At 54.7% G+C, this 23,746-nt stretch overlaps 1 protein-coding gene across 1 annotated transcript in view; it reads left to right on the forward strand.

The window, feature by feature from the left end:
- The window catches only part of JAKMIP1 (janus kinase and microtubule interacting protein 1), a 121,956-nt gene extending 101,843 nt beyond the window's left edge, over positions 1-20,113 (forward strand). Inside the window, exons 14-20 of the mRNA XM_032399682.1 lie at positions 1,234-1,335; positions 1,992-2,045; positions 2,638-2,703; positions 8,791-8,859; positions 10,527-10,604; positions 13,454-13,657; positions 19,921-20,113. Of these exons, the coding sequence (XP_032255573.1) occupies positions 1,234-1,335; positions 1,992-2,045; positions 2,638-2,703; positions 8,791-8,859; positions 10,527-10,604; positions 13,454-13,657; positions 19,921-20,082 (735 nt within the window). The 3' untranslated portion in view covers positions 20,083-20,113. The remainder of the gene's footprint in view (positions 1-1,233; positions 1,336-1,991; positions 2,046-2,637; positions 2,704-8,790; positions 8,860-10,526; positions 10,605-13,453; positions 13,658-19,920) is intronic.
- The last annotated feature ends 3,633 nt before the right edge of the window (positions 20,114-23,746 follow it).

Here is a 23,746-nt window from a genome sequence, read left to right on the forward strand (position 1 = left end):
AGAAACCAATTTTCTGACTTTTGTTCATATTAAAATAGGAGCTTTCTGTTGTCCCCTTTTCTATGGAGACTCCATTTAAGTGTTGTAGGTAGGAAGACATCCATAGAATGGAACCACTGTGAATTTTGGTCTTCTTGGCTAAGAAGAGAAATAAACTTTTCCCCCTGAACTGCTTCCAACCAGGTTAGCCAGGTTGGGCTTTGGGGAAGTCAACTGAATGAATGCCCCCCCCCCCCCCCCCACTCTCCATTCGCCTTATCCAAGAGCATCTGCGTAGTCCCACCATCCAAGCTAGTGCTCATTTGGTTACATTTCTTAGTTGAGTGACTAAAGAGACCGATGGGTGGTGTCACTAGATTCTGCAGGAATGGTCCAAAGCATGCTTACTTATCTTACTGTAATTTTGAGAAAATAAAAGCAGTTTGATTTAAAGGTATAATTTAGAAAGGTCTTCTCTGCTGGTCTTCCCATAAAGCTAGCCTGTCCATTGCTCAAGTTTTCAAGGCAGATCTATATAATATATCCCTGTAATTAATTGGGCTTCTCCTGTCCTTTTTAAAAACATGTCACTTTACATCTGATTAATAAGTACCTCTTCTGGGAAAATGCCTACTTTTCCTTCCTTAGTAATTGAGATTTGACTATCAATCTAAGGCAGGGATAGAATGATCACTGGTGTGTTAGTGCAATTAAAAAAAAGACTGTGAATGAAATCAGCAGATTATTTTGGAAAAAAAAAAAAAAAGTGAATGCGGGGTTTGTGTCCTGGTCCTGCCGCCCTGTCTATGAAATGAAAGCGATAATGCCTGCCTCGTGGGGTTGTGAGGATTCAATGAGAGAGTGATGTGCCACAGGGTGCAGGGGACACGCCATGGCTGGTGGCTAATGTTGTCTGTTGAGATTTCACGCACTCGTTCTTACCAAGTACTGAATGATGATGATCTGTGGCTTCCTGGGTTTCCATCTCGCAGCAGGTGAACACATGACACCTTGTTAACCTTTTCTTCCTAGCCGAGTAGGTAAGAAGTAGACACATTTCCGCAGGAGACCCAGTGCGCTGCAGAGGTGGGACCACGGCGCGCGCCTTCGAGGACCAGGAGATGGTAGTCTGTGCGCCTTTTAGTAACACCTTTGCCAACTGGAATGCCTTGGTTTTTGCTGCGTAACGTGGGAAAATGGCAAGTGGTAAATAATCCAATAAAGTTCTGTTTTTAAACCAAATCTTTTCTCCAGGAGAGAGAGCGGAGGTCGCCAGCCTTTAACCTCCAAATCACCACCTTCCCCGAGAACAACAGCAGCGCTCTCCAGCTGTTCTGTCACCAGGAAGGAGTTAAGGTAGCGTGCTTGGGGGGTGCCTCCGCTAAACCGACCGCCAGGGGCCCGCTCGAAGGCCAGGCTCAGCCGTAAAGGGGGATTGTGCCTTTGTGCCAGACAGAACGGAGTTAAACGAGATGGCCCGGCCCCCCACCGTACTTTGAAAGCCAGAGTTCATTTTTCAGAGGGTCACCCAATGTCACTCTATTTGTACCCATGTTAAAAGAGCAGAGCCGTGGGACACAGCTTTGAGGGCACACCCCAGCTTGGCCACGTCCCAGCTCTGGGCTCTCCGAGCCGCACTCTCCCGTGCGTGAGGTCTGAATGGCAGCACCCACCCCGAGACGCGACGTGACGTGACGTGACGTGGCGTGGGTGTGACGTCAGAGCGGCGCTGCGCCCCGCGGCCTCGCGCAGTGAGTGAGTGGGCGGGAGACGAGGCTGCGGGCTGGGGTCCTCCTGACCCTCACGACTCCTCGAGCCTTTCTGGAAAGCTCCGCGGGCCGGGCGAGTGGCAGGCGCTGCCTTCCCTCCCTCGACCGAAGGAGCTGCCGGGAGCTCCTGGCCCCGAGGCGCGCGCCGGGAGAGGGACGGGCGAGGCCGAGGCCGCGGCGCTAGAGACCGGTCTGCACGGGCTGGGCGCCTCCCGCAAAATGAACGTTGGAAATCTTTTCCAGGATGTGAATGTTTCTGAACTTATGAAGAAGCTAGATATCCTTGGCGATAACGGGGTAACTATGCCGGTCGGCTTCTGCTCGCGCGCTCTTGTCTCCACCTGGGTGTGCTCTGTGTGCCTTTCCTTTCCTTTGGGTTTGGTTTCTTCCTAACCGAAGAGATCTGACACGTGCAGTGTAAGGCTTCTGTCTGGCCGTGCCCCCGCGGGGGTGGGCGGGCCGCGCTGTCACGGGTGGATCGCGCTGTCACGGGCGGGTCACGCTGTCACAGGGGGGTCGCGGTGTCACTGGGGGGAAGGGGAGGCTTCCGGACTTAGCTTCTGGATTTAGCTCCTCCCTCGCTCCTGCAAGGGATGAGGGCGCGCACAAAGGATCACCCAGAGGGAGCGCGGGATCCTCCAGATTCCCGAAAGCAGACGTGGTATTTTTGCCCCCTTAGAAGATTGGCTCGAACAGGCCCTAGCTCCAAAAGTCCTGGCCCCAGAGAGGACAGGGCTGCAGCTGCGTTTGAAAGCTGGCCTCTTTAGAGAGTGGGGGCCGAGCCCCGAGGTCCCCTCTCGGAGGGGCGTCAAAGCCGGTCAGCGCTGGCTGTCTGCACGGGGATGTGGGGTCCAGTGTAAAACGCCCTTCCCGCATTTTTGTGTTTTAGAATTTGAGAAACGAAGAACAGGTTGCAATAATCCAAGCTGGAACTGTGCTTGCCCTGTGTGAAAAGGTAGAGCCCCGCGGCACTTCTGTCCGTGCACCGTGTCTGAGCTTCCCAGCGCCCCACAGGCACCTGCGCACCGGTGTCTCGCTTGGCTCTGGGGCATGCGCTCCTCGTCTGCGTCTGCATGTGCACGCGCATGCTGTTCCTCCCCGGGCCCAAAGCCGCCCCCGCTTCCCCGAGAGAGCCTGGCGCAGAAGCAGAGGAAAACCCCGTCGAGGAAAGCATCTGCAGCACTGGGGTGGATTTCCTGCCAGGTTTTCCCCATACCTATTTTTTTTTTTTTTTTTAAAGATTTTTTATTTATTTATTTGAGAGAGAGAGAATGAGAGAGAGCAAGCACATGAGAGGGGGGAGGGTCAGAGGGAGAAGCAGACTCCCTGCTGAGCAGGGAGCCCGATGCGGGACTCGATCCAGGGACTCCAGGATCATGACCTGAGCCGAAGGCAGTCGCTTAACCAACTGAGCCACCCAGGCACCCCCCCCCCCATGCCTATTTTTTAAACTTAGTCAAAATCGTACTTGACTTCCCGTTTTTAACCCTCCCTCCTCCGCTTCCACTCCGCCTTGTTTTACCCAGTGGTTAAATCAGAAGCTAATTATGCTAGATTTTGCCTTTCCATTTGTTTTTGTTTTTTTTTTCTTATTTATCGTTATGCAGCGGTGAACACCTCTACCCGGAGATTCCTACCTACCTTTTAAAACACTTCCACAGGATAGATTCTAGGGGTGGAATCACTGGGCCAACCGGTAGGGAGGTTTTTCAGAGATTTAATATTGTCAAAGTGGTTTCCAGAAAAGGGGCACCAATTCCTCCTCGACCTGAGTATGACCACATTGCTGGTTCCACGTTCAGCGTAGCGTGTCTCCGCTAAAGAACCCTGCCAGTTCCAGAGGCTAAAATCACATAAATGTTCGTGTATCTGTTTGCATTGATTTGAGTGGTAGTGATACTGGGTTATTATGTATTATCTATTTTCTTCCTTCTTTGTGAATTGTAATAACATTTCTGTTGACAATTTCCATTGGGTTTGTTTGTTATTGGTTCGTTCATTCATTCATTAATTCATTCATCTATTCATCTGTTCATTCAATAGGTGTTTGTCCTTAGTATGGTGTTTCTTACTGACTCCTCCCTGTGCTTTACATATTAAGATAATAACTCTTTGCTGTATTTGTTAAAAATACGTTCCTGGTTCGTTTACCTTTTACATTTGTTTAGGATATTTTAGGTACACATAACTTTTATGCAGTCCCATCCAGAGGGCTTTTCCTTTCAAAGCACAGGAGTTAAACTTTAAAATGTTATTTTAATAACAAGGAAGTCTTAGTGATCTTAATCAAGATTCTTCCCAGAATTTTTGGAGGGGCATTGAAAATAGAAATACTTTTCTGCCCTGGGCTCTTGTCCTTCCTCCCTAGTCACATGAAGGGCACAAAGTGTTGGTAACAGACTTAAGCAAAGCCTTGCCCGAGGTCACACAGGAGGTAAGTCACTTCCCAGATCCCTTCCCCTGGCTGAGCCTATGTCCCCAGCTGGACAGGGGTGACGCTGACTCACACGTGGCTGGCCGCAGGCAGCCATACAGGGTCAGGCACAGGGTACTCATTCAGTAAACACCCTCACACCAGTATATCCAAACGTCCTGTTCAGAGCTCTGGGGAGTGTGACATAAAAGTGCCTAGGAAACACTCAAAACTCAGTTTAGTGCCGAGCGCTCCCTGGAGGATTGGTGAGGTCAGGCCCAGCAGTTCCTTCCTCATCCCCTGGGAGGCCCCTCCTGGGTGGACCCCCACCTGGGGCTTCTGCAGACCGGTCTCTGGGTCACTGTGAGCCACCGAATGGAGAACCCACAAACCTGGCAGGGTTGGTGTCAGGACTCCAGGACATGGCATTTTTAAGCAGAACCAAACATTGCTACTGAGCACTTAGGGCAAAGGGGTTTGACCAGTGATGGTGGGTGGTGAACCAAGAGCAGCAACCCTCCGTGACTTGGGTGGCTGGTTTGGGAGGGGGCTGGGCAGCAGGCCTGGGGGCCTCCCTCTCTCCAACCCCCAGAGTCTCTTGGAGGGCCACACCCTGTAGGGAGTTCACAGCCTCGTTGAGAGTCGCCCCTTTCAAGCTGCTCCCTTCTCCCTGATACATTCCTCCCCACAGCCCGGCAAATCGTGGGTGTCCAGACCTGCAGCCTTGGGCTTCCGACCTCAGATCTATAGGGCCCCTGTTCCTCTCAGCAACCGTGCGAGATTAGCGATGTGCCCCCGTCATACCCCTGCCTGGCCTGCAACAACTGTCTGCTTTGACCCTGTCACAGGCCACCCCCCCCCCCACCTTTCACCAGCCAACTGGGTGCAGGTAAGAGGGTCCCACCTCCGGATCTGGGACAGTCCTTGGGGACTGGACTCAGACCAGTATTTTCCCATTTTTTCAGATTGGGTCTAGGAGACCTCAGCTCTGCCACAGGTCTGTGACTAAAGATCCCGTAGGTTTGGGAGTTGCTATCTGTCCCCCTAGAGGGAGTGTTGGTGCTGGGAGTGGCCCCAAGAGGAAAGGTGGGTCTGCAGGACCAGGTGAGAGCCCTGACAGGACCCCCAGGGACACAGACTGCCCAGTTTGCCTTGGACTGAAGGGTTCCTGGGACATGGGGATGTCAGTGCTGGAATGGGGACAGTCCTGAGCAAGCACACATGAGTCGGTCACCCTGGAGCTCATGAGCTGGCAGCGGGATCAGAGACCCCCCCACCCAAATGCATGTAGTTTTAAAAATTGCCACTCAGTGTCAGCATCTGACCAAACTGAGGGCAAATTCAATTTTCTCTTTGGAGACACAATGCCGCTTTTGTAGCATATAAGTGAAGTGCAGCTCTAATTAAGAATGTCACATGGTGCTCCTGGATGACCTTGCCAGGGCATCTTGCTCTGGGGGTTTGCTCCTATTTGCCTGGGGAAGCCTGGTTCCTTCTTGAAGGTTAGCAGAGTCCAAGGTCAGGGGCCACATCTTGTCTCCACCCCACGTCCTCTACACACAGCACGTGCCCAGAAAAGAAGCTTGAACATAGGACATCTGAGGGTTTACAGGTGATCAGAGTCACACCTCTTCTTTTTTTTTTTTTTAATTTTATTTATTTATTTTTAGAGAGGGAGAGAGAGGTGAGGGGAGGGACAGAGGGGGAGGAAGAGAGAGAATCCCAAGCAGGCTCCACCCCCAGTGCAGAGCCCAACTCAGGACTCCATCCCACAACCCCAAGATCATGACCTGAGCCAAAATCAAGAGTCCAACGCCTAACCGAGTGAGCCACCTAGGCGCCCCAATTCACACCTCTTCTTTATGAAGCTCTTTAAAGTTCAAAACCAATTGAGAAATAGTCAAAACCAATCAGACAGATGGCAGTTTTTTAAAAATTTTCATGTTCTCACTGGTAGCAATAGATTAGTGAATTCAGCTTAGGCCTGTGGCCACAGCCAAGCTTTCCAATAGTTGGCTTGGGGTCAAGGTCTTGGGACCCTCTTGAAGGGAGAGTTGGGTTTTAGAGGAGAGAGGGCCCCCACCCTCCAGCTCTGGGGCTCAGGACCCTGCACCTGTGGGCAGAGACCTGGCTTCCTACACGATGTCCTCCTCCTCGCATCCCTGTAGGCTGACTCATTTCTTCCCTGAGGGTTTGGAGGAGGGCAGTGTCCCCATACCCTTCTTTCCTGGAGGGTGGTGCAGAGCCACTTGCATTTAGATGCTCACTCTTGGAGTGTGGCCCAGTGGCTATCTGGTGGACTCTCTTCCATACGAAATTCATGACCTTTTGTACCCAGGATGCTCATGGCCAGCATTTTCTGTCCTCATTTTCCTCTTTCAATTGCTGAGAAGCACTTGTCAAGTTTTTTCTTTCTATGCATAATACGCATGTCAAATCTTTTTTTTTTTTAACAGTAAGTAGAAACTGGACACCATATTCTATAAAACCTATTCTAAGAGCAGCTTGTTGTAATGATTCAAAACTGGATTTTGATTTTTTTTCTATTTAAATTTTATTCATTTTAGGACTGCCTGCATTAGGATATTAAAAATGAAATGTCTTTCCTTTCCTACCCAAAATATGCTTATCTATTTCTAAGACATTGCACATCCTCTCAGTAATGTCTAACGAGATGCTCTATTTTGGGCGCCTGCTTCTGCTGCTGGCTCTGGGGGTCCACTCTGGGGGCCAAGCTCACTTTGATGTTGGGGGAAGCCTGTGTGATCACAGCTTTATCTAGTCTTATTCCCTCCATGGAGCCAGCACCCCTCCCCCCCACCAGACCTCCACACTCTCATGTCTGCTCTCGTTCAGCAAATGTTTGTTGGGCCCATGCTTTATCCCGGGCCTGTGCTGGTTAAGGAAGTGTAACAGAACACGTCTGATATGGTCCCTACCTTCGGGCTTCTGTGGGAGGGAAACAGACAACAGCAATCCATCAGGTGAGTGCTGTGAGAGCCACTCGTAGGGATCCTAGAGGGCACCGGACCCCATGGAGGTAGGAAGCAGGGCAGGCTTCCTGGAGGAGGTGACAGCTAACTTGGCCCGAAGGCTGAGTAGGTGTTAGCTCAGTGAAGGCCTGGGGCCGAGGCCAAGGGTGGGAGAGGTGGTGAATTCCAGTCAGGGAGAGCGGGCTTGGCTTGGGGGCCAGCCATTGTCAGGAGTGATGGGATGTCCCCGAGGGCTTTAAGCAGAAGTGGGTTTTTGAGAGGACATGCGGACTCGAAAGCAGAAAGGGCTTTGGGTCTAGACAGGAGCCTGGAGGGGTGGTGGCAGTGGTGTTCGGCAGGAGGGTGTTTGAAACAGTAGAAGGTGGAACCAGCGTGTGGACAGGGGAGGAGAAGGAGAAATCAAGGCTGCTCCCCGCTTCCTGGTTTGGGTGAAATGGGGCTCTTCCCCAGCAGAGGGACCAGGGAGGCTAGGGAGGCATCAGAGGGAGGTGTGGTGGGGCGGTCTGGGCTGCAGGGGGACACTGCAGAGAGCAGAGGGAGCACAGGGGCAGGTAGAATCCCCAGGGAGGCAAGGAGCGGCGGGGGGGGGGGGGGGGGGTGAAGGGCAGGGCTCCAAGGGGAGGGGGAGTCCCTAGCAGGAGAGAAGGAAAGCCAGGAGGCAGCTGAGCCTTGCGTGGCAGCTGAGGGAGGCTGGGAGGCCAGGAAAGGTCCCCAGCCTGGAGGCAAGGAGGCTGTCTATCGTGTTGAGTGCACACATTCATACACGGTGTCAAACATGGACACCCCCTGCCCTCAGACATCCCCACCAAAGCCCCCGCAGGTCTCCCCACCAGCCCCTCTCTTAGGTGGGCTCCTCATAAAGACACACCTAACAGACCTCCATCCCGAGAAACAGCTGCCCACCTCCTGCTCACCACCAGCCCAGACCCAAGAAGAGGCAGACTGTCCCTGTGACCTGCCCTTGGCAGGTGCTTGCCCGCCCACTTCAGCACCCACATGCCCTGGGACTCAACACACCCCTCACTCAACAGTGCTCCTGGCCACTCGGGTGTGCGCAGGGGTGTGGTTTTGCAGGCTGGGTTAGAAGTCCTCATTGCCCACCTGTGTGACCTTGGACAAGTGACTTAACTAGGCATCCATGTCTTCACCTATAAAATGCGTGATGCTGCCTCTGCCATGGGGTGGGTGTGAAGGGCTGGATGAGGTCCCCAGCATGAAGCCACCCTCGAGGCACTCAGCAGTAGACCTCAATGACACTCAGCCGCCCAGCCGCACACAGGGGCCCACTCTGCACGGAGTCAGGCCCCCAGAGCATGCACACCAAGTCTCTCCTGGACACGTAGGCTCAATTGGACATACGTACCCAAGCCCATGCACAGGTACACACAAACACACACACACACACACAAGCACGCGTGCGCACATGGATATCCATGACCCGGTTGATCCCTGAGCAAACATCTGTCAAAGCTGAACATCTGTACAGACAATGAAATTCTGTTTTGAGGGCCACCCTGGGATGGGCCGAGGAGGCCAGGAGCCTCGTCGAAGAGGCCCCCTGCACACGGCTTTGGTGGAAGGCCCCCAGCCAGCACGGGTTCTCATTTGCTGGCCCTCTGTCCCTGCTGTTTTCCAGTGGCTGAAGCAAATAGAGGGAACTGAGGCAGCCCTGACCCAGAAGATGCTGGACCTGGAGAGGGAAAAGGTAAAAGACTCAGTCCTCTGGGATGCAGGAGGGTGCCAAGAGCTTCCTTCCCAGGAAGGCCTCCCATGTATTTTTTTTTTTTAAGATTTTATTTATTTATTTATTTATTTATTTGAGAGAGAGAGAGAGAGAGAGAGAGCATGCTCACAAGCGGGGGGGTGGTGCACACAGGGAAAGGGAGAGAGAGACTCTCAAGCAGACTTTCCACACCCAGCGCAGAGCCTGACGCGGGGCTCAATCTCACAACCTTGAGATCATGAGCTGAGCCGAAATCAAGAGTCAGATGCCACCCAGGTGCCCCCTTGCATGTATTTTCATAGGTGTTTATTTGCATGCATTTCTAAATTTTGCGTTTGCCCTAATGTCTATTCCAGGTAATTGTCATCCATTCGTTCACTCTTTCACTCACTCAGTTGTTCACTTAATACCTATTTTTGGAGCCTCTGTTCTCCCAGGTGCCATGCCAGGATTAGCAGTCCAGTAAGAAATATGTGGGGTCCCTGCCTTGAGGAGCTAGCTTACAGGCCTATGGGGACATGTGCTCATGAGCCAACAGCCACGGTGCTGCCTGGGGACATTAGGAGCAGCACATGGGTGATGCCAAGGCACTTGGCCCAGTGGCTCCAGAGACACACAGCTGAGCCTCCCATCCTTGTTGGCCCCCTTAACGGCCATGAGAGTTTGGGAAAGACGGACTGGCCCTTCATTTCCTCATTGCTAAATGGGGGTTCCAAGTTCCACCTTGCTGGGCCGTAGGGATGAGAGACGTGAGACGCACAGCCAATTGTGCACCTTGCTTGGCACATATGGGTCCCTGATGAGATGCGGTGGTGGCGGTTATTCACCAGGGGCCTATGGCATATGGGGGGGTCCGTTGTGCCCAACCTGGGGGATGCAGAGAGGGCTGCCCGGAAGAAATGGGTCTTGAGCCTCAAAGACCAATTCAAGTTTTGCAAATAGAAATGAGATGTGGAAACAGAAGGTAGAAGGAATCGCTTACAGCCTGGGAGCACACGTGGTGTGAGAGGGCCCTGGCTTGGAGTCTAGTCGGTCCTTGGCCACCACGACACCGTGGCATCTAGGGCAAGGCACTGGGCTTCTCTGGTCCTGTTTCCTCATCTGTGAAGTCACGGGCCCACAGGAGAGGAGCTCTCACCTTGGAACCCTCCAACCAGTAGTGGAGATTTGCATTCTGGGTAGACCATGCTTGCAGGGACCGGAAGGGTGACCCGGGCATGGGGAGGAGGCGTACAGCAGTGAGACTGGTCAGAAGGTGGGGGATGCTGTCGTGGGGGGAGGAAGAGCCACATCTGAGAACTGTTGGGATGGTCTTCAGGGGCAACCAGGACATGACAAGAGGAACTGAGAAGGACTCCTGCATGGGCACCGGGTTGGAGGGGCGTCGCTTTGGTGTAGTCGGGCCCCCATGGGGAAGGGAAGCCAGGCTGGATCACAGCTCCTGGGCCTGCAAGGTTCCTGCAGGAGATTCATGCAGGGGGCAGTGAGCAGGGCAGACCATCACCTCCCTTCTCATCTGAGCCCCTGGTGGGTCCCCAGCTTGGTGGGACCGTTGCTCTCTAGCAGAGGTGAGTGGGTGGGCTCTGCAGAGCCTCACTGGGATGGGTTCTCATGCTGATCTCGATCGTGGGGGGCCTCCTCTTTTTCAGGACCTGTTCAGCAGGCAGAAGGGCTACCTGGAGGAGGAGCTAGACTACAGGAAGGAAGCCCTCGACCAGGCGTACCTGGTAGGACTGGGAGTGGGTTGGTCACTTTGGCTTGTTAGACTCTCCCTCAGAGGCTGTGTTTTCCTTTGGGGCACACCACATTTAGGGGCCCCACCGGGGCCCCGTGGGTGCCATCAAAATGCCCTGTCTGTGTTCTGACCGGAATGACTGTACAGAGAAATTGTCCCTTTTTTCCAAATCAATCATGATTTTCCAAAACATTTACTTAGCTGGATGGTTTCTTCAGGCATGCTTATTCAATTCTAGGAATCGTTTGAGATGAGTGTGAAGAAACCGTCTTTCTTATGAGTTTGTTATACTTGAATACTTGTTTACGTGTAAAACCCCAGAGCAAGTTTTCCTGTGCACAGGAATGAGGGGCAGCCACCGAGGGACATGGAGGCTCAGCAAGAAGAGCAGAGGCCACTGATCAGAATAAAAATTACTTGTGCCATACTGCATTTGGGTCACAAAATTTGTCCTGGGCTTCCTGGTGATTAGCTTAAAATGGGATCCCGTCCAGGTTCACGTGTCATATGGTTTTGAGGACTCTCCCAGCAGCGAGTGAGACAGGGAGATAATATGGGCCCCACCAGGGGTCCCCACGGCACAGAGAAGGGAGAGTTGAGTGTCCCTTCTTGCAGGAAGAAGTGGTGCGGTACCCAAAGTCTCCAGCAAGGCTTTGCCCCAGTCATTTGTAGTTAGGATCATTTTTACAAAATGGTGCATACCCGAGAAATGCAGAGTCCACAACAGAAAAATGACTTTCAAGCCCTTGTTTCCATGAGCTTGTCCAGGAAGATGGAGAGCCAGGAGCCTGGGCATGAGGGCTGGCCCACCTCCCCAAGACCCCCGGCTCTTGGTGTCCAGGGTCTGAGGCCTGAATGAGGAGGACGGGGAGCTGGAGAGGTCGTAGGTCCTGGGGATTGAGCCTCACTGGGACGGGCCATCTTCTCTCCTAGCGCTTACTTCTGGGCACACGGTATCGTCATGGCGCGGAGGGCAATTTAAAATAGAAATATCTCCTCCTTCTAGAGGAGGGATGCTCACACTCAACCATTCCCTTGCTGGTTTTGCCGCAACTCCGCAAACAAAATGTCCTTGCGAGAATGCCTTTCCCGCACCACACACCATCTGTCGCGTGGCCCTGCCTCCCTAGCATTTCCTAGAAAGCTCTGAGGAATGTGATTTCAGGAGATTCGTAGGCACTGAAGCCAATGGAACAAGTTTGGAAAACTCTGAAGGGCTCCTTGGGTCCTTAATGTGTTGAAGGTTGAAGGGTGGGCTGGGGCTCTGAGAGGAACATAAGCAAGCACTTTGCCAAGCTCACTGGATCACGGACTGACTTTTCAAGGGGCCTCTGGCAGGACTGGTGATTTCCAACACATTTTGGAAAAGCTCGGTGTCCACCCTTTGCTGTCTAAGTACGGCTCGCAGGAAGGCCCCGGGGGTCCCTCTGCATCCTGGTTCTGCAGAGGAGGCCCCTGGGCATGCTGATCCTGCCACCCTGTAGAAACTATGTTCCTTCCCAAAACTGTTCCAAAGCCTCAGGGGGGATTTCAGGCCCATGACGGGTTGTGTTCTGATGCCAAGCTGGATGGATTTGAACAGTGAGGGAAGTCACAAGCTCCAAGAGGGCGGCAGTGCCTCGTGCCTGGGCAGGAGTGAGGGCGGCACAGCAGGAGCCACGTGTGGACCTGCATTCCTTTGCCATCGCGCTGAGTGAGATGGGGCGGGTCCGCAGTGGAGCTTCTGGAGTTGGGTGGTGGGGTCCTGGCTGGAAGCTGGTGACCTGGGAGGGGAGGGGGTGAGCCAGCAGGCACAGGCGAGCTCTGACGAGAGCAGCAGGGAGAGCTGGGGGCCAGACGGCTGCAGACGCTTTCCGTGGAAAACCTCCCCCCTGCCCCCCTGCCTCTAGCCACCTCTCGCCTCTTCTTGGCAGTTTCCATCCAAACTGAAGATTGGTCTAGTCGGTCTTAGGAAGACAAGGAGCAGTTCCTTAGTTCCTTAGCTCCCTTGACTAGAAGCCTTGTGGTGGGGAAAGTTTCAGGGGTAGGACAGGCTTCGGAGGGAGGGGACCAAGAATTTGCAGTGACAATGACCAGAGCGATGGTCATCCTGGCCCAGGGTGGGGTTTCCATTCAAGGATGATGTGGGTGGGGTTTAGGGATGCAGAAAAGGAGATAATTCTCTCTTGTCCCTAGATATCCCTATGAGGTAACTATATTTAAGTGTCTTGGGGTGAAGTGGAAAAGAACTTCCTCTAACGATTAAAACCTTTGCCTTTCACAAGGAGCCTTCGACTGGCCACTAATCTCTCATCCGCTTTGCTAACACCTGGCGTCTCGCGTTTTTAGCAGGGAGGGCCTGGTTAGAACACTGTTACTGTTTGCTTTAGGTTAAAATCGCATTCCGAACTAGCTGGCTGAAAACCGCGTGTGTGCAGTTTGAGACTTTTTTCCCCCCACTGCCAGCCAGGATAAAAGGGGAGGTTTGCTCCCAAGGTGGGGGGAATATGTGGGGCGCCAAGAACAAAATGAGAACAAGCCTCTCTTTGAAGCACACGTTTTAAGGGGCGGTTGTGATGATTTTCTCTTACGGCCCTGTCCTCTGCTATACAAGAGGAGGGCTATTCTTGATTGAATCGAATAAGACATGTTCTCTATAAGGTGTGCGCGGGGCTGAAGGGGGTTCCCTCGCTCCCCCCCGCCCACCCCTGCCCGCGCCTGCTGGCCACTCCGCAAGGCCCCCCGCACGCCTCCCCTCCCCGCCTGAGACCTCCAGCTCTGCCTCCCTGAGCCGCACTGCCCCGGCCGTTACTGTCCACCCCTTTGTGATCTCCCACTGTCGGTGTGATTTGGGCCCCTCAGAAAATCCAGGAGCTGGAGGCCACGCTGTACAGCGCGCTGCAGCAGGAGCCCGGGCGGAGGGCCAGTGAGGCGCTGAGCGAGGGCCAGCGGGAGGACCTGCGGGCCGCCGTGGAGAAGCTGCGCCGGCAGATCCTGAGACAGAGCCGGGAGTCCGACAGCCAGGTCCTGCGGGAGCGCATGGAGCTGCTGCAGCAGGCCCAGCAGGTGAGGGGCAGGCGGCTGGCACCAGGTGCCTCTTGCCCTCGTCCCGCCTCTGAGCCCTCGGGCGGGCCCCTGGGTGTTCCAGGCACGTCTGACGGACAGCTGACAGCCAAGCGAGTCTCCCCGGGACCAAGGCAGGTCTTCTCTCGGATGTCCTCACAGCACAGCAGGTGCATTGTCCGCAAAGGGGGGCGCTGGGCCCAGGACATTGGTTTCAACCCTGCGGCCCACCCCTGCTGAGTCCTCAGGCAAACCAGAGCCAGCTCTGCCCTGGGACCGCTCCCTCCAGCAGGTGTATTCTGTTTGAAAGTCAGGTTCTTTTTAAAACCAGGAGGCGTGGCTGAACGGTTTGCTTTTTTTTGCTGTATTTTGGGATGATGGCTAATTTGAGGACTGGACCTGACAGCTGTATTCGTCGTTGACTCTAAAACCCTAAATGTATTCCAAGGTTTGGAGTCCTGTGTGAGTGTCACATGCTGCCGAGCACACGGGGAGCCAGGCTTCGCGGACTGCAGGGTGATAATGGGGACAAGAACGGGGACATTTGTTGGGTGCTCACCGGCGGGGACCCTTGATGGTGGCCCCCCCGTGGGGTGGGGACAATGATGTCCATTCCCCTGATGAGAACGCTGGGGCTCAAGAAGTTTAAGTCACGTGCCTGCAGGTCACACAGCTCGTAGGGAGTCCCACCAGTGAGGAAGGGCCCGGGTGAGCAGGGGAGGCGACAGCACAGAAGGCAGAGGGAGGAGGCCGTCGGGAAGGGGCAGGGGAGGGTTGTGTCCGAAGAGAGCACAGGCCCCCGCGGATTTGAGGAAGGCGCGTGGGGGGCACAGCCAGACGCCGGTGCCGGGGTGGAAGGAGGCGGGGAAGGGGGACCTGTCAGCCCGGGAGGGTCTTCACTCAGCACTTGGTGTGGTTGAGAGGACACGCAGGCAGCCCCTGTGACCCCGGCCTGGCTGTCGCCTCCGTCCCCATGCTGCCTGCTCTGTTCTGGGGGCATCTGGTCATTGGCTCCCCAGCACCCTGGCTCAGAAGCAGCGTGTGCTCAGCCCGAGTGTGCAGACATGTGCACACACATGCTGTGTCGAGGGAGGGGGGTTTCGTTAGAGAGAGATTCCTGATCAGGTTGGCACAGCGAGGGCCAGGGCGAGGGGGCAGTTGGAGACGGAGCAGGGAGAGGGGAAAGGCATCAATCCGCTGATTGAGAAGGTCTGGTGTGTGGAAGGGGTGAGTGGGGCCCAGGGTGCGGACCAGTGGGTGAGGCGCAGGCTCAGGCTTCTGAGCAGAGGGGGAGGGGAGGGGAAGGTGGCGACCGTGGTGACGCTGCAGCCTCGTGCCCACACACAGGGCCACCTCGCGTCCTGAGGGAAGGTAAGGGCAGACCACGTTATTCACGTGGGGTGGAAGGGGGGCAGGGAGGACGTGGAATCCCCGTGGCCCAGGTGGGTGGGGAAGCTGCTGGTGTAGGGCAGGCCCCTGAGGATGGAGACCAAGAACTTGCAGTGACAAGGACCAGAGTGATGGTCAGCCTTGCCGGGCAGGGCATCGCAGGACGGAGCGGGGAGGGAAAGGGAGGCACGAGAGGGAGGGGGAGGAGGGGCTTGCGGCCAGTACCATCGAGGAGATCTTGGCACAGGGATATAGGCGTGGGCGTTTGCCTTCAAGGACATTGCCACTCAGCCACCTCTGTTTTGGTCACATGGATAGTGAAAAGTGGCCTGGGGCACCCCCAGCCCAGTGGGAGGCCCAAACACAGCACAGATCCTCACCAACTCGTGTGGCTGAGGCTCTTATGCCAGGATGCCTCTGCCCAGGACATTGGTTAGGAGTCTGGGAAGGTTCCCAGTGGAGGGCCCAGCTGTAACCAGGCTTTGAAGATAAATAGGAAGACACCAGGTGGCCACCAAGGGGGAACAGCATTTCAGAGAGCAGCGCAGCATGTCGCGGTCAGTTTGGGGTAGCAGAGTGGTTGAAAAACACTGGGACCAGACAGTGTGGCTTTGAACCCTATTCTCCTGGATATTAGCCGTGTGGCCTTGGCCAAGTGACTTGGTGTCTCTGGGCCTCAGTTCCCTTGTGAGGATGGAAATAATGCCTACTCATTGGGATGTTATAAGATGGTACTCTTGCAGGTGAAGTGCTCCCAGCAAGTGTAGGCGGCTATTTTAATTGCCAAGTGGAGACCACGAGTAGGTGTAGTGGGAGCAGGACCAGACCGGGGAGCTGGGTGCTGGCTTGCACCTGAGGTCCAGCACTGTGTCTCATTTGTGGGGTTTGCTGATGGAGTGTGCAGTGCATGGAGGGGTTGTTCAGAAAACCCAGCCCAAAGCAGAACGACATTTGCGTGTTTGAACCAAAAAGTCATTACCCGACTTAAGGGCTCAAATCTCATGAAAGTGCTCCTCACGGTCTAAGTCTGGAACGTATGATGAGCTAGTGAGTATACCCCAAAGACCCAGGGCAATGCGGCATTCGACTGTGACTGCTGGGGAAGCTTTGATGAGACAAGACATGCAAATCAATTAGCTATGTCTGGAGCATGGTGGGTGTTCAGTGAAAGGAGACTCTCTCTATATAATAACCCTGGTGGATGCCGACCCCTGCTACTCAAAGTGTGGTCCGTGGACCAGCAGCAGCATCAGGAGGAACATCACCTGGGAGCTGTTAGAAATGCAGATTCTCGGGCCCCACCCCAGACCTACTGAATCGGATTCTGCATTTTACAGGATTCAAAGGTGATTCTGTGCAGATTAAAGTTGCTCAGTTTTGGTGAATCGTAAATAGAGATCCGTGGCTGTGAGTTCCAGAGGGGAGTAAGGTCTGTCTCCGTCTGCTCGGGCACCGTAACAAATGCCACACGGGAGACTTGGACAACAGACATCTGTGGCTCCCAGCTCTGGAGGCCGGAGGTCCAGGAGCAAGGGGCTGGCTGATCTGGTTGCTGGTGAGGCCTCTTCCTGGCTCGCAGACAGCCTCCTTCTCTCTGTGCCCTCAAATGGCCAAGGGGGAGGAAAGGAGAAGGAAGAGGGGAAGGGGAGGGCAGGTTGGAGGGAGAGATTGTTCTCTTATAAAGGCCACCAATCCTACCAGCTCAGGGACCCCTTCTATGACCTTACTTAACCTTAATATGTCCAAACACACTCACACTGGGGGTTAGGGCTCCAACCTAGGAATTTGGGGCAGGGGTGCAGTTCGGTCCATAGCAGGGTCTCATTCCTTTTTTGGTTCTGGAAGGAAGTAAGCTCTCACTCCTTCTTGCCCTCCTTCCCTCGCCCTGTCGCCCTGACTCAGGCCAGGTGAGCCACTCCTCTGTTGCATAGGGCCATAGAATTCAGAGGACCGGGCCCACCTCCTCCCTGCTCTGGGCCCGGTGCCCGAATCAGTGGCAAGGCTTAACACTCGGGTTTCAGCTTCTTCATCTGTACTCTGGGCAATTTGGAGCAGCTCCGCCTCCAGGCTTTGCCTCGAGGGGGAAATGCCTGGCCAGACTCTCCTGGTGTGGCAGGTGCAGGGGTATCTGAGACGCCACAGCACTCGCTGTTCCTTACTCCCCGCCCCTGCCGAGCGCCACACGTGTGACAGCCGCCGGCACGGGGCCCCCGCCCGGCATCTTCGTAAGAGATGCTCAGACTTCAGAGCACATCGGTTCCCTGTAACAGAGTTTCCTGGAGTTGGTCATCCGGGTGTGATGCCCAAGCAGAGGGGAGGGTTTCCTTCCAGCAAGCCCTGAGACAACAGGGCGCCGGCTAAAGCGAGGTGTTGTGGCTTCCTGCTTGCTTCTGATGGTCGAGTACCTATCATGTGCCAGGCATGGGTCTGGCCGCTGGGACTGGGGCAGTGAGCCAAGTCCCTGCTTTCGTGGAGAAGAACATGCTCTTATAATCCAGTGAGGAAACTCACAACACAAATAAATGCCAAGGGTGTCAGAAAGGCTAAGAGGACAGGTGGGAAATGATGAGGAGGTGAAACCCCAGGCTCTGTGCAGAGAGCAGCAAGTCCAAAGGCCCTGAGGTAGGAATGGGTTTACTGTGCTTGATGAAAGGTGTACGTTGTCTGTAAGCTGTAATTTTCAAAAGTAGCAGCTGCTGAATATAGGATTTTTTTTAAAGATTTTATTTATTTGACAGAGGGAGACAGAGTGAGAGGGAACACAAGCAGGGGGAGCGGCAGGCAGAGGGAGAAGCAGGCTCCCCGCTGAGCAGGGAGCCCGATGCGGGGCTCGATCCCAGGACCCTGGGATCATGACCTGAGCTGAAGGCAGATGCTTAATTGACTGAGCCAGCCAGGCATCCCCCAGCTGAGTTCTGTGCCCGTTCTTGGGTACTCTCTGCCTCATCACCTTGCCAAGGGATCCTTGGGGGATGGTCATGCCACACTGAGGTGCACACACCTCCCCTCAGGTGGAAGAGAATTAGAAACGTATGGGTTTCCTAATCCTTTATAGGGTGTGTACTCTATGCCAACTCTGCTTTGAGCCGTTGGTGCAGATTCACTTGTTAGATCCTCAGACGTGGGCAACACAATTACCCCCAATCTACAGATCAGGAAACCAAGGCCCAGAGAGGTTGAATCACTTGCCCGAGATCTCCTATCTGAGGATAAGTAATTTTCTTGTCTTCCATGCCAATCCGTTCTGTTTCTGCCAAAATCAAACTCTCATCATTTCCCTGCTTAAAACCCTTCACAGGCTCCCCATATCACCCCCAAATCTCTGAGCTCCTCACTGGGACATTCCAGACCCTCTGAGCTCTGCCCCTGTCCCCACACCCCCACGTCCCTGCGCACCCTCTTTCCTCTGCTTGGAATTCCCTTCCCCCTTCCAAGTCTAGCAAACCACTGTGGGTGCTGGGCTGGGCTCTGCCTCTTCTGGCTTCCCCAGCTCACGGCTCAATGCCCCACTCTTCTCCCCTATGGGCTCCAGCGCCACCTGCCTGGAGCACCCACATAAAATAGCACCCCACCCCCTTCCCTACCCCTGCTTGATTTTCTCCGTGACATTTGTATTCATCCAGTGCACCATCTGGGTACCCGAATAATGCTTTTATCTGAACTTTACTGGACTGCAAACTCTTTAGGGCCCCAGGCATATTGACCCATATTTGTTGAGTGGGTGAATGTGTCCATAGAGGTGGTTCTCAAAGTGGGTCCCCAGACAAGCAGCATCTGCATCACTCAGGAACTTGCTGGAATGCAGCTACTCGGGCTCAGCCCCCCGAAACTGAGTCAGAACCTCTGCTGGGGGAGGCAGTGATCTGTAAGCCTTCCAGGTGACATTGATCTGGATTCAAGAACCACTGTCCTACAGAATGCACGGAAGGCTTCTCCAGGCCTGGCTAAGTGTCCGTGGAGGCCACGTGCTTATTGGGCCTGACCTGGGTCGCCCACCCTGCAGCCCGAGCACTCTCTGCAGGAGTGAACTCTGCATCTGCATTCAGGCCTGGCAGGGCTGTAGCCGGCTGGGCAGTGGTCGGGGGGGCGGTGGGTACCAGCACTTGAGGGGTGACTCTTGGGCATGTGACAGTCTGGAAAAGGTTCACACTTGCCAGACATTCTGGGTGGGATGCCATGTGGAACTGGAAGGAATGGGCTGGTAAACCCTGGAGCGGGGGTGAGTGCCCCAAGGGGCATTCGGCAGACACAGCAGCAGGCAGGGTGACCAGCCTTTCCAGTTTCCTGGGGCTGAGGGGTTTCCGGGGACCCCAGACTTCAGTGGCAAAAACCAGGAATGTCCTGAGCAAACCGGGACGCTTGGCCATCCTGGCACCTGTACTGAGCCGGCTTCTAAGGGGCTGGGGTGCCTGTGGGAGTGATGGCCACGGCCGGTCCTCGCTTCCCCCGCTCAGCGCCCCAGCTCCAGCTAAGTCAGTCTTGCACGAGTACATCATCTGATGCCACTTCAAATCCATGATCTTTATTAGCCTGCACCGGGCATCTTCGTGTCCTGGTCCAGGTGGGATGCTTCTGTTTTATAGAGATCCTGTCCTAAGAGTCCACACCATGTGATTCTGTTTCCGTGCGCTTCAAGAACAGGCAATATCGACCCTCCGTGTTGGAGAGCGGAGGGCCCGAGGAGCCTCCTGGTGGGGGCCCTCTATCTGGATTCGGGTGGTGGAGATACGGGCCTGCACACGTATAAAACCCAGTCACACTGCCCACCTGTATTTGCCCGATTCTCTGCTTGTGTGCCACACCACGATAAAGAGTAAAGAGTAAGTTTTGAACCTGGAAATTTTACCTTTTCTGATGCATGAGGTCGTGTGTTTCAGAGAATCCGAGAATTGGAGGCTAAGCTGGAGATCCAGAAGAGACATCTGAAGGAGCTTGAGGAAAAGGTAGGTGGGGTGCCCAGCCCCTCCCCCATCCCCTGGGGCTTCTTGCTGGGACTGGTCACCGTGGGGCCTTGTCCTTCTGCAATGCCAGCTTTGTAATGCAAGAGGGGGCTGCCTCCAGCCTTCCTTCTCTGCCCCGGTCCCCCCAAGATGGGCACATCCACGAACTAAATAGCTCTTACAAAGGCTTTTCTAGGGAAGAAAAGTGCTGTTTGGGACCAACTTTGTGTGTGGGCAAAGTGGGGGTGAGATGTCTTTTATTTTCCCTCACAAAAGACCTTTCGGGGACAGTGTGACCCTCTCTGGAGCAATAAGCCAGGCTTGGTTCTGTCCCACGGACCCCTTCACCTTAGATGACCTCTGTGTGCCAAAACCCAGTTGTGTGTTCTTGGGAGTCTCTCCCCTCCCGGCGGGAAGCAAGGCTGACCTGTCCCATGCTGACACCCGGCCTCATGTGTCTCTCTGCTTTAGCATCATCTTATGGGTGGGGAGCCTGGGCCGGAGGTGGGTTCAGATGCTGGACCCTGATTCCGCAGCTGGGAAGGTGTAGCTGGTCTCCTGGGTGCCGCAGCCACCCCTCAGTCCCTCCAGCATGTTCCGTTGGTCCAGGCAGACAGACAACTGCCACTCAGAACCATGTGTGTGGCCTCTGGGTCCCCCCACTTACATCCGCCTGGTGACCACGGGGTCCTTGAGCTCAGGGACCAGCTTGTATGCATCGCTGTATTCAAGACAGTTCTCACCGTGGAATAGGGCACCTCACGTGTTTGCCAAACGAGTCATAGATGAGTCATAGACAAGTGAAGCAAAGCCTGTCATTGCACGTTCTGTGTCACAGAGGTAAGCTCACGTGCGGGAGCCACACGAAGGCGCCAGCCCCGTCCGGGGGTCATCGGGGACGATGTGCCCAAGGAGGGGATCCCAGTCAACCTCGAAGGCTGATATGCAGTCACCCCGGGGAGGAAGAGGGAGAAAGGGCACTGGTGGGCTTCAGTTGCCTGAGGCGGGTCTTAAGAGAGAGGACGCCAATTCCCCCCGTGGGCAAAGTGGGGCCAAAGTCACAGAAGTCCCCCGAGGACCGATTTCTGGGCAGATAATCTAAAAGTAGGAAAACAGCCCCTTTCCAGCCTGGAGGCAATCAAACACCGTGGGCCCAAAGAAACAGGACAGCTCTTCAGATGATGCTAAGCCAGTTTTAGAAGCTTCCTCCCCTTTCCTGAGAGGATGCAGGAGTCAGCTTCCTTCTCCATCCAGAGCCTCTGTGCCTCCGGCCCGCACAACCGGCAGTGTCCTCTGGGGGGCAGCAGAGGGTCGTGGCGGGCCGGCTCAGCACAGGGGTTCGGGCCAGTTCTCCCACTAGAGCCCTGGGAACCTCTGTGGGATTCTGGTTTAAGCAGATGCCACCGCAACCATCTGGGGCGGTTTTGAGGTCCCGAGGGATTCTCAAGTCTAATTCCATCCAGGAATCTCCGGGGATAACCTGGCTTTGCAGGCAGGTGTGTCTGGGCTGTGCCCCAGGCCGGCCCTGGAACCCTGGGGGATTTATCCCTCCGCCCTGGCCTGGGGGCTCGCGTCTCTCCCCGTCTTCTGGGGTGGTTGTGCGGATTGCATGAGCGTGGGCGTGTGATGTTCTGAGCCCCAGGCCCAGACGAGGTCGGTGGGCCGTCAACGCTGGTTCTGCGTCTCAGTCCCCCAGCTGGGCTTTAGGACTCGAGTGGGCAAAATGGGTCACAGAGCAGGAAAAGACAGCAAAGAGACTTCAAACACGCCACAGTTGTCTGGCTCATTAAAGTTTTACGAGGTGGTCTAGGCACACGTAAAATAAGGCAGGCGGCATTTTTAGTGAGGAGGCCTCCTGGGCAAAGCAAGTGTGTGCAGGATGGTCTGTGTCCTCTTGTCGCAAAGGAGTTGCCGAGGGGGGCAAGCAGCGTGGCTCATGTCAGTGGCCAGGAACCCTTCCCTGCCACACCCCACCGGGTGCTCTTGGCAAGTCCTTCCACCTCCCCGGGCCTCAGTTTCCCCACGTAGAAAATGACAGCTGGGTGACTCCATGTAAGCCCCGTCCGGCTCCAACCTCCAGTGACTCTAAAACTTGTGTAAAAGTTGGTGGCTGTCTGTTTGGATTTTAATTTTTTCAATAAATAATTTAGGGGAGTTATTACCTCATGGGGGGAGGGAGAACGATTTTCAAAAGCCCCAGATGATGCTCCAACAGGTTCTACCTAATGAGCAGTAATTCTTTCGCAACAAAGCGGGTCATGAATTCAGTTCAGAAAGAGAAGTCTACTTTCAAACTGATCTGTGTAATTTTTCCTTCCTTTAAGGCCATTTTTTCCCCCTATTTTTTTTTTCTTTTAAAGCAGACGAACTGAACGGCACAAAAGATTTTAAATAATGGTCTCTTGGGAGAGGGGGCCGTGGCAGAGATGGTGCAGGGGGGAGGGCTTCTGCTCGTGGGCAGGTGGGTCTGGGGGGCCTGTGGCCCGGGGCGAACATGCCTGGTCCTTGGGCGCAGGCCAGACCCGGCCTTCGGTGGGAGCCACCAGCCGTGACCATGGGAGGGTCCTTCCTCCGTTTGTAGCGCGTCCTGCCACCATCTGCAGGAAAGCCACGTCTCAGCGCCGAAAGCATCCTGGTCTGTCTGGATCAGCCGGGGGTTTGGGGAGACCGCTTGGGGATGCGGAGGGACTCCAGAGGACGGGTTTCCCAGTGAGGTCAGCTGCCCAGGCCCACTCACTTCCCTTTCCTCCTCCTGAACCCGAACCTGGTGCGGTAGTTCTTGTGAAATGTGTCACTGAATCCCATGCTATGTATCTTACATCTTTCTTTCTTTCTTTTCTTTTTTTTCTCCCTCATTTTCTTTTGGTCTTATTTTATAGTTTTTGTTCCTTTTTTTGTTTTTCTCACTAGCATTCATTCTGTGGCCTTGAAGACTTCACTAAGCAAAGAAGTCGGGTTGGTATTCTTTTAATTTCACAGATAAATATGATGATTTTCTGAAAAGGAGAATTTCTCCCATTTCTGACCATAGCATTCCTTGAGCAATGAGGCTCCATGGAAGGTGGCCTGTGGCAGATGCCTCAGCTCCCTGGCTCCCTGGGCGGGGGCCACCAGGGGTCTCTGGCGAGTCCTACCCTTCAGAGGGAGGTTGGGAGAGCTCTTTGTGAAGAAGGAGAAGGGACAGTGGGGACCTGGTTTCTGCCCTCTTGTAGTTCATCTTCAAAAGGGGGGGTGTGGTTTTTCCAAAGTTTCTTTCTATTCTGGCTTTAGTTTCTGGGGCTGTCTATTGCCTGTGGACCAGACCATAGCGGGTTTCTGGGGTCAGGGGTCTTCAGGAGCAGGAGACTGATGGGCAAGTCCATGACCTGCACATAAAATACCCAGGAAGCCTGTGTGAAGAGCCCCCAGCTCCCTGCCCCTCCCCCACCTTTAACCCTATGCCTGGTTCTGATGCTCAGGGACCTTGAACGGAAGCCATCGGGGCAGCTGGTCCTGCTCTGCCCTGCGTGCCCCCAGGACCCAGCTCTCACCAAGTTCCTGCTTGGGCACCCATGTCCTTCCCCATTCTCTTTGCTCTGAGTGTCCACCTTGGGGCTGGGGGGGATCTGCCAGGGCCCCTAGGATCTACAGTTCTGTCTCTGAATCTAGCCCAAGCTGAGAGCCCTCTGAGCTCTGGGGATGCCCACAGTGCGCATTAGCTGTCCTGACTCCCAGGCCGAGCTCTGCTGCTGGTTCTTCCCCTGCCTGATGTTCTCATGGGAGC

Source organism: Phoca vitulina, unplaced genomic scaffold (genome assembly GCF_004348235.1).
Source record: "Phoca vitulina isolate PV1807 unplaced genomic scaffold, GSC_HSeal_1.0 scaffold3, whole genome shotgun sequence".
Classification (NCBI taxonomy): Eukaryota; Metazoa; Chordata; class Mammalia; order Carnivora; family Phocidae; genus Phoca; species Phoca vitulina.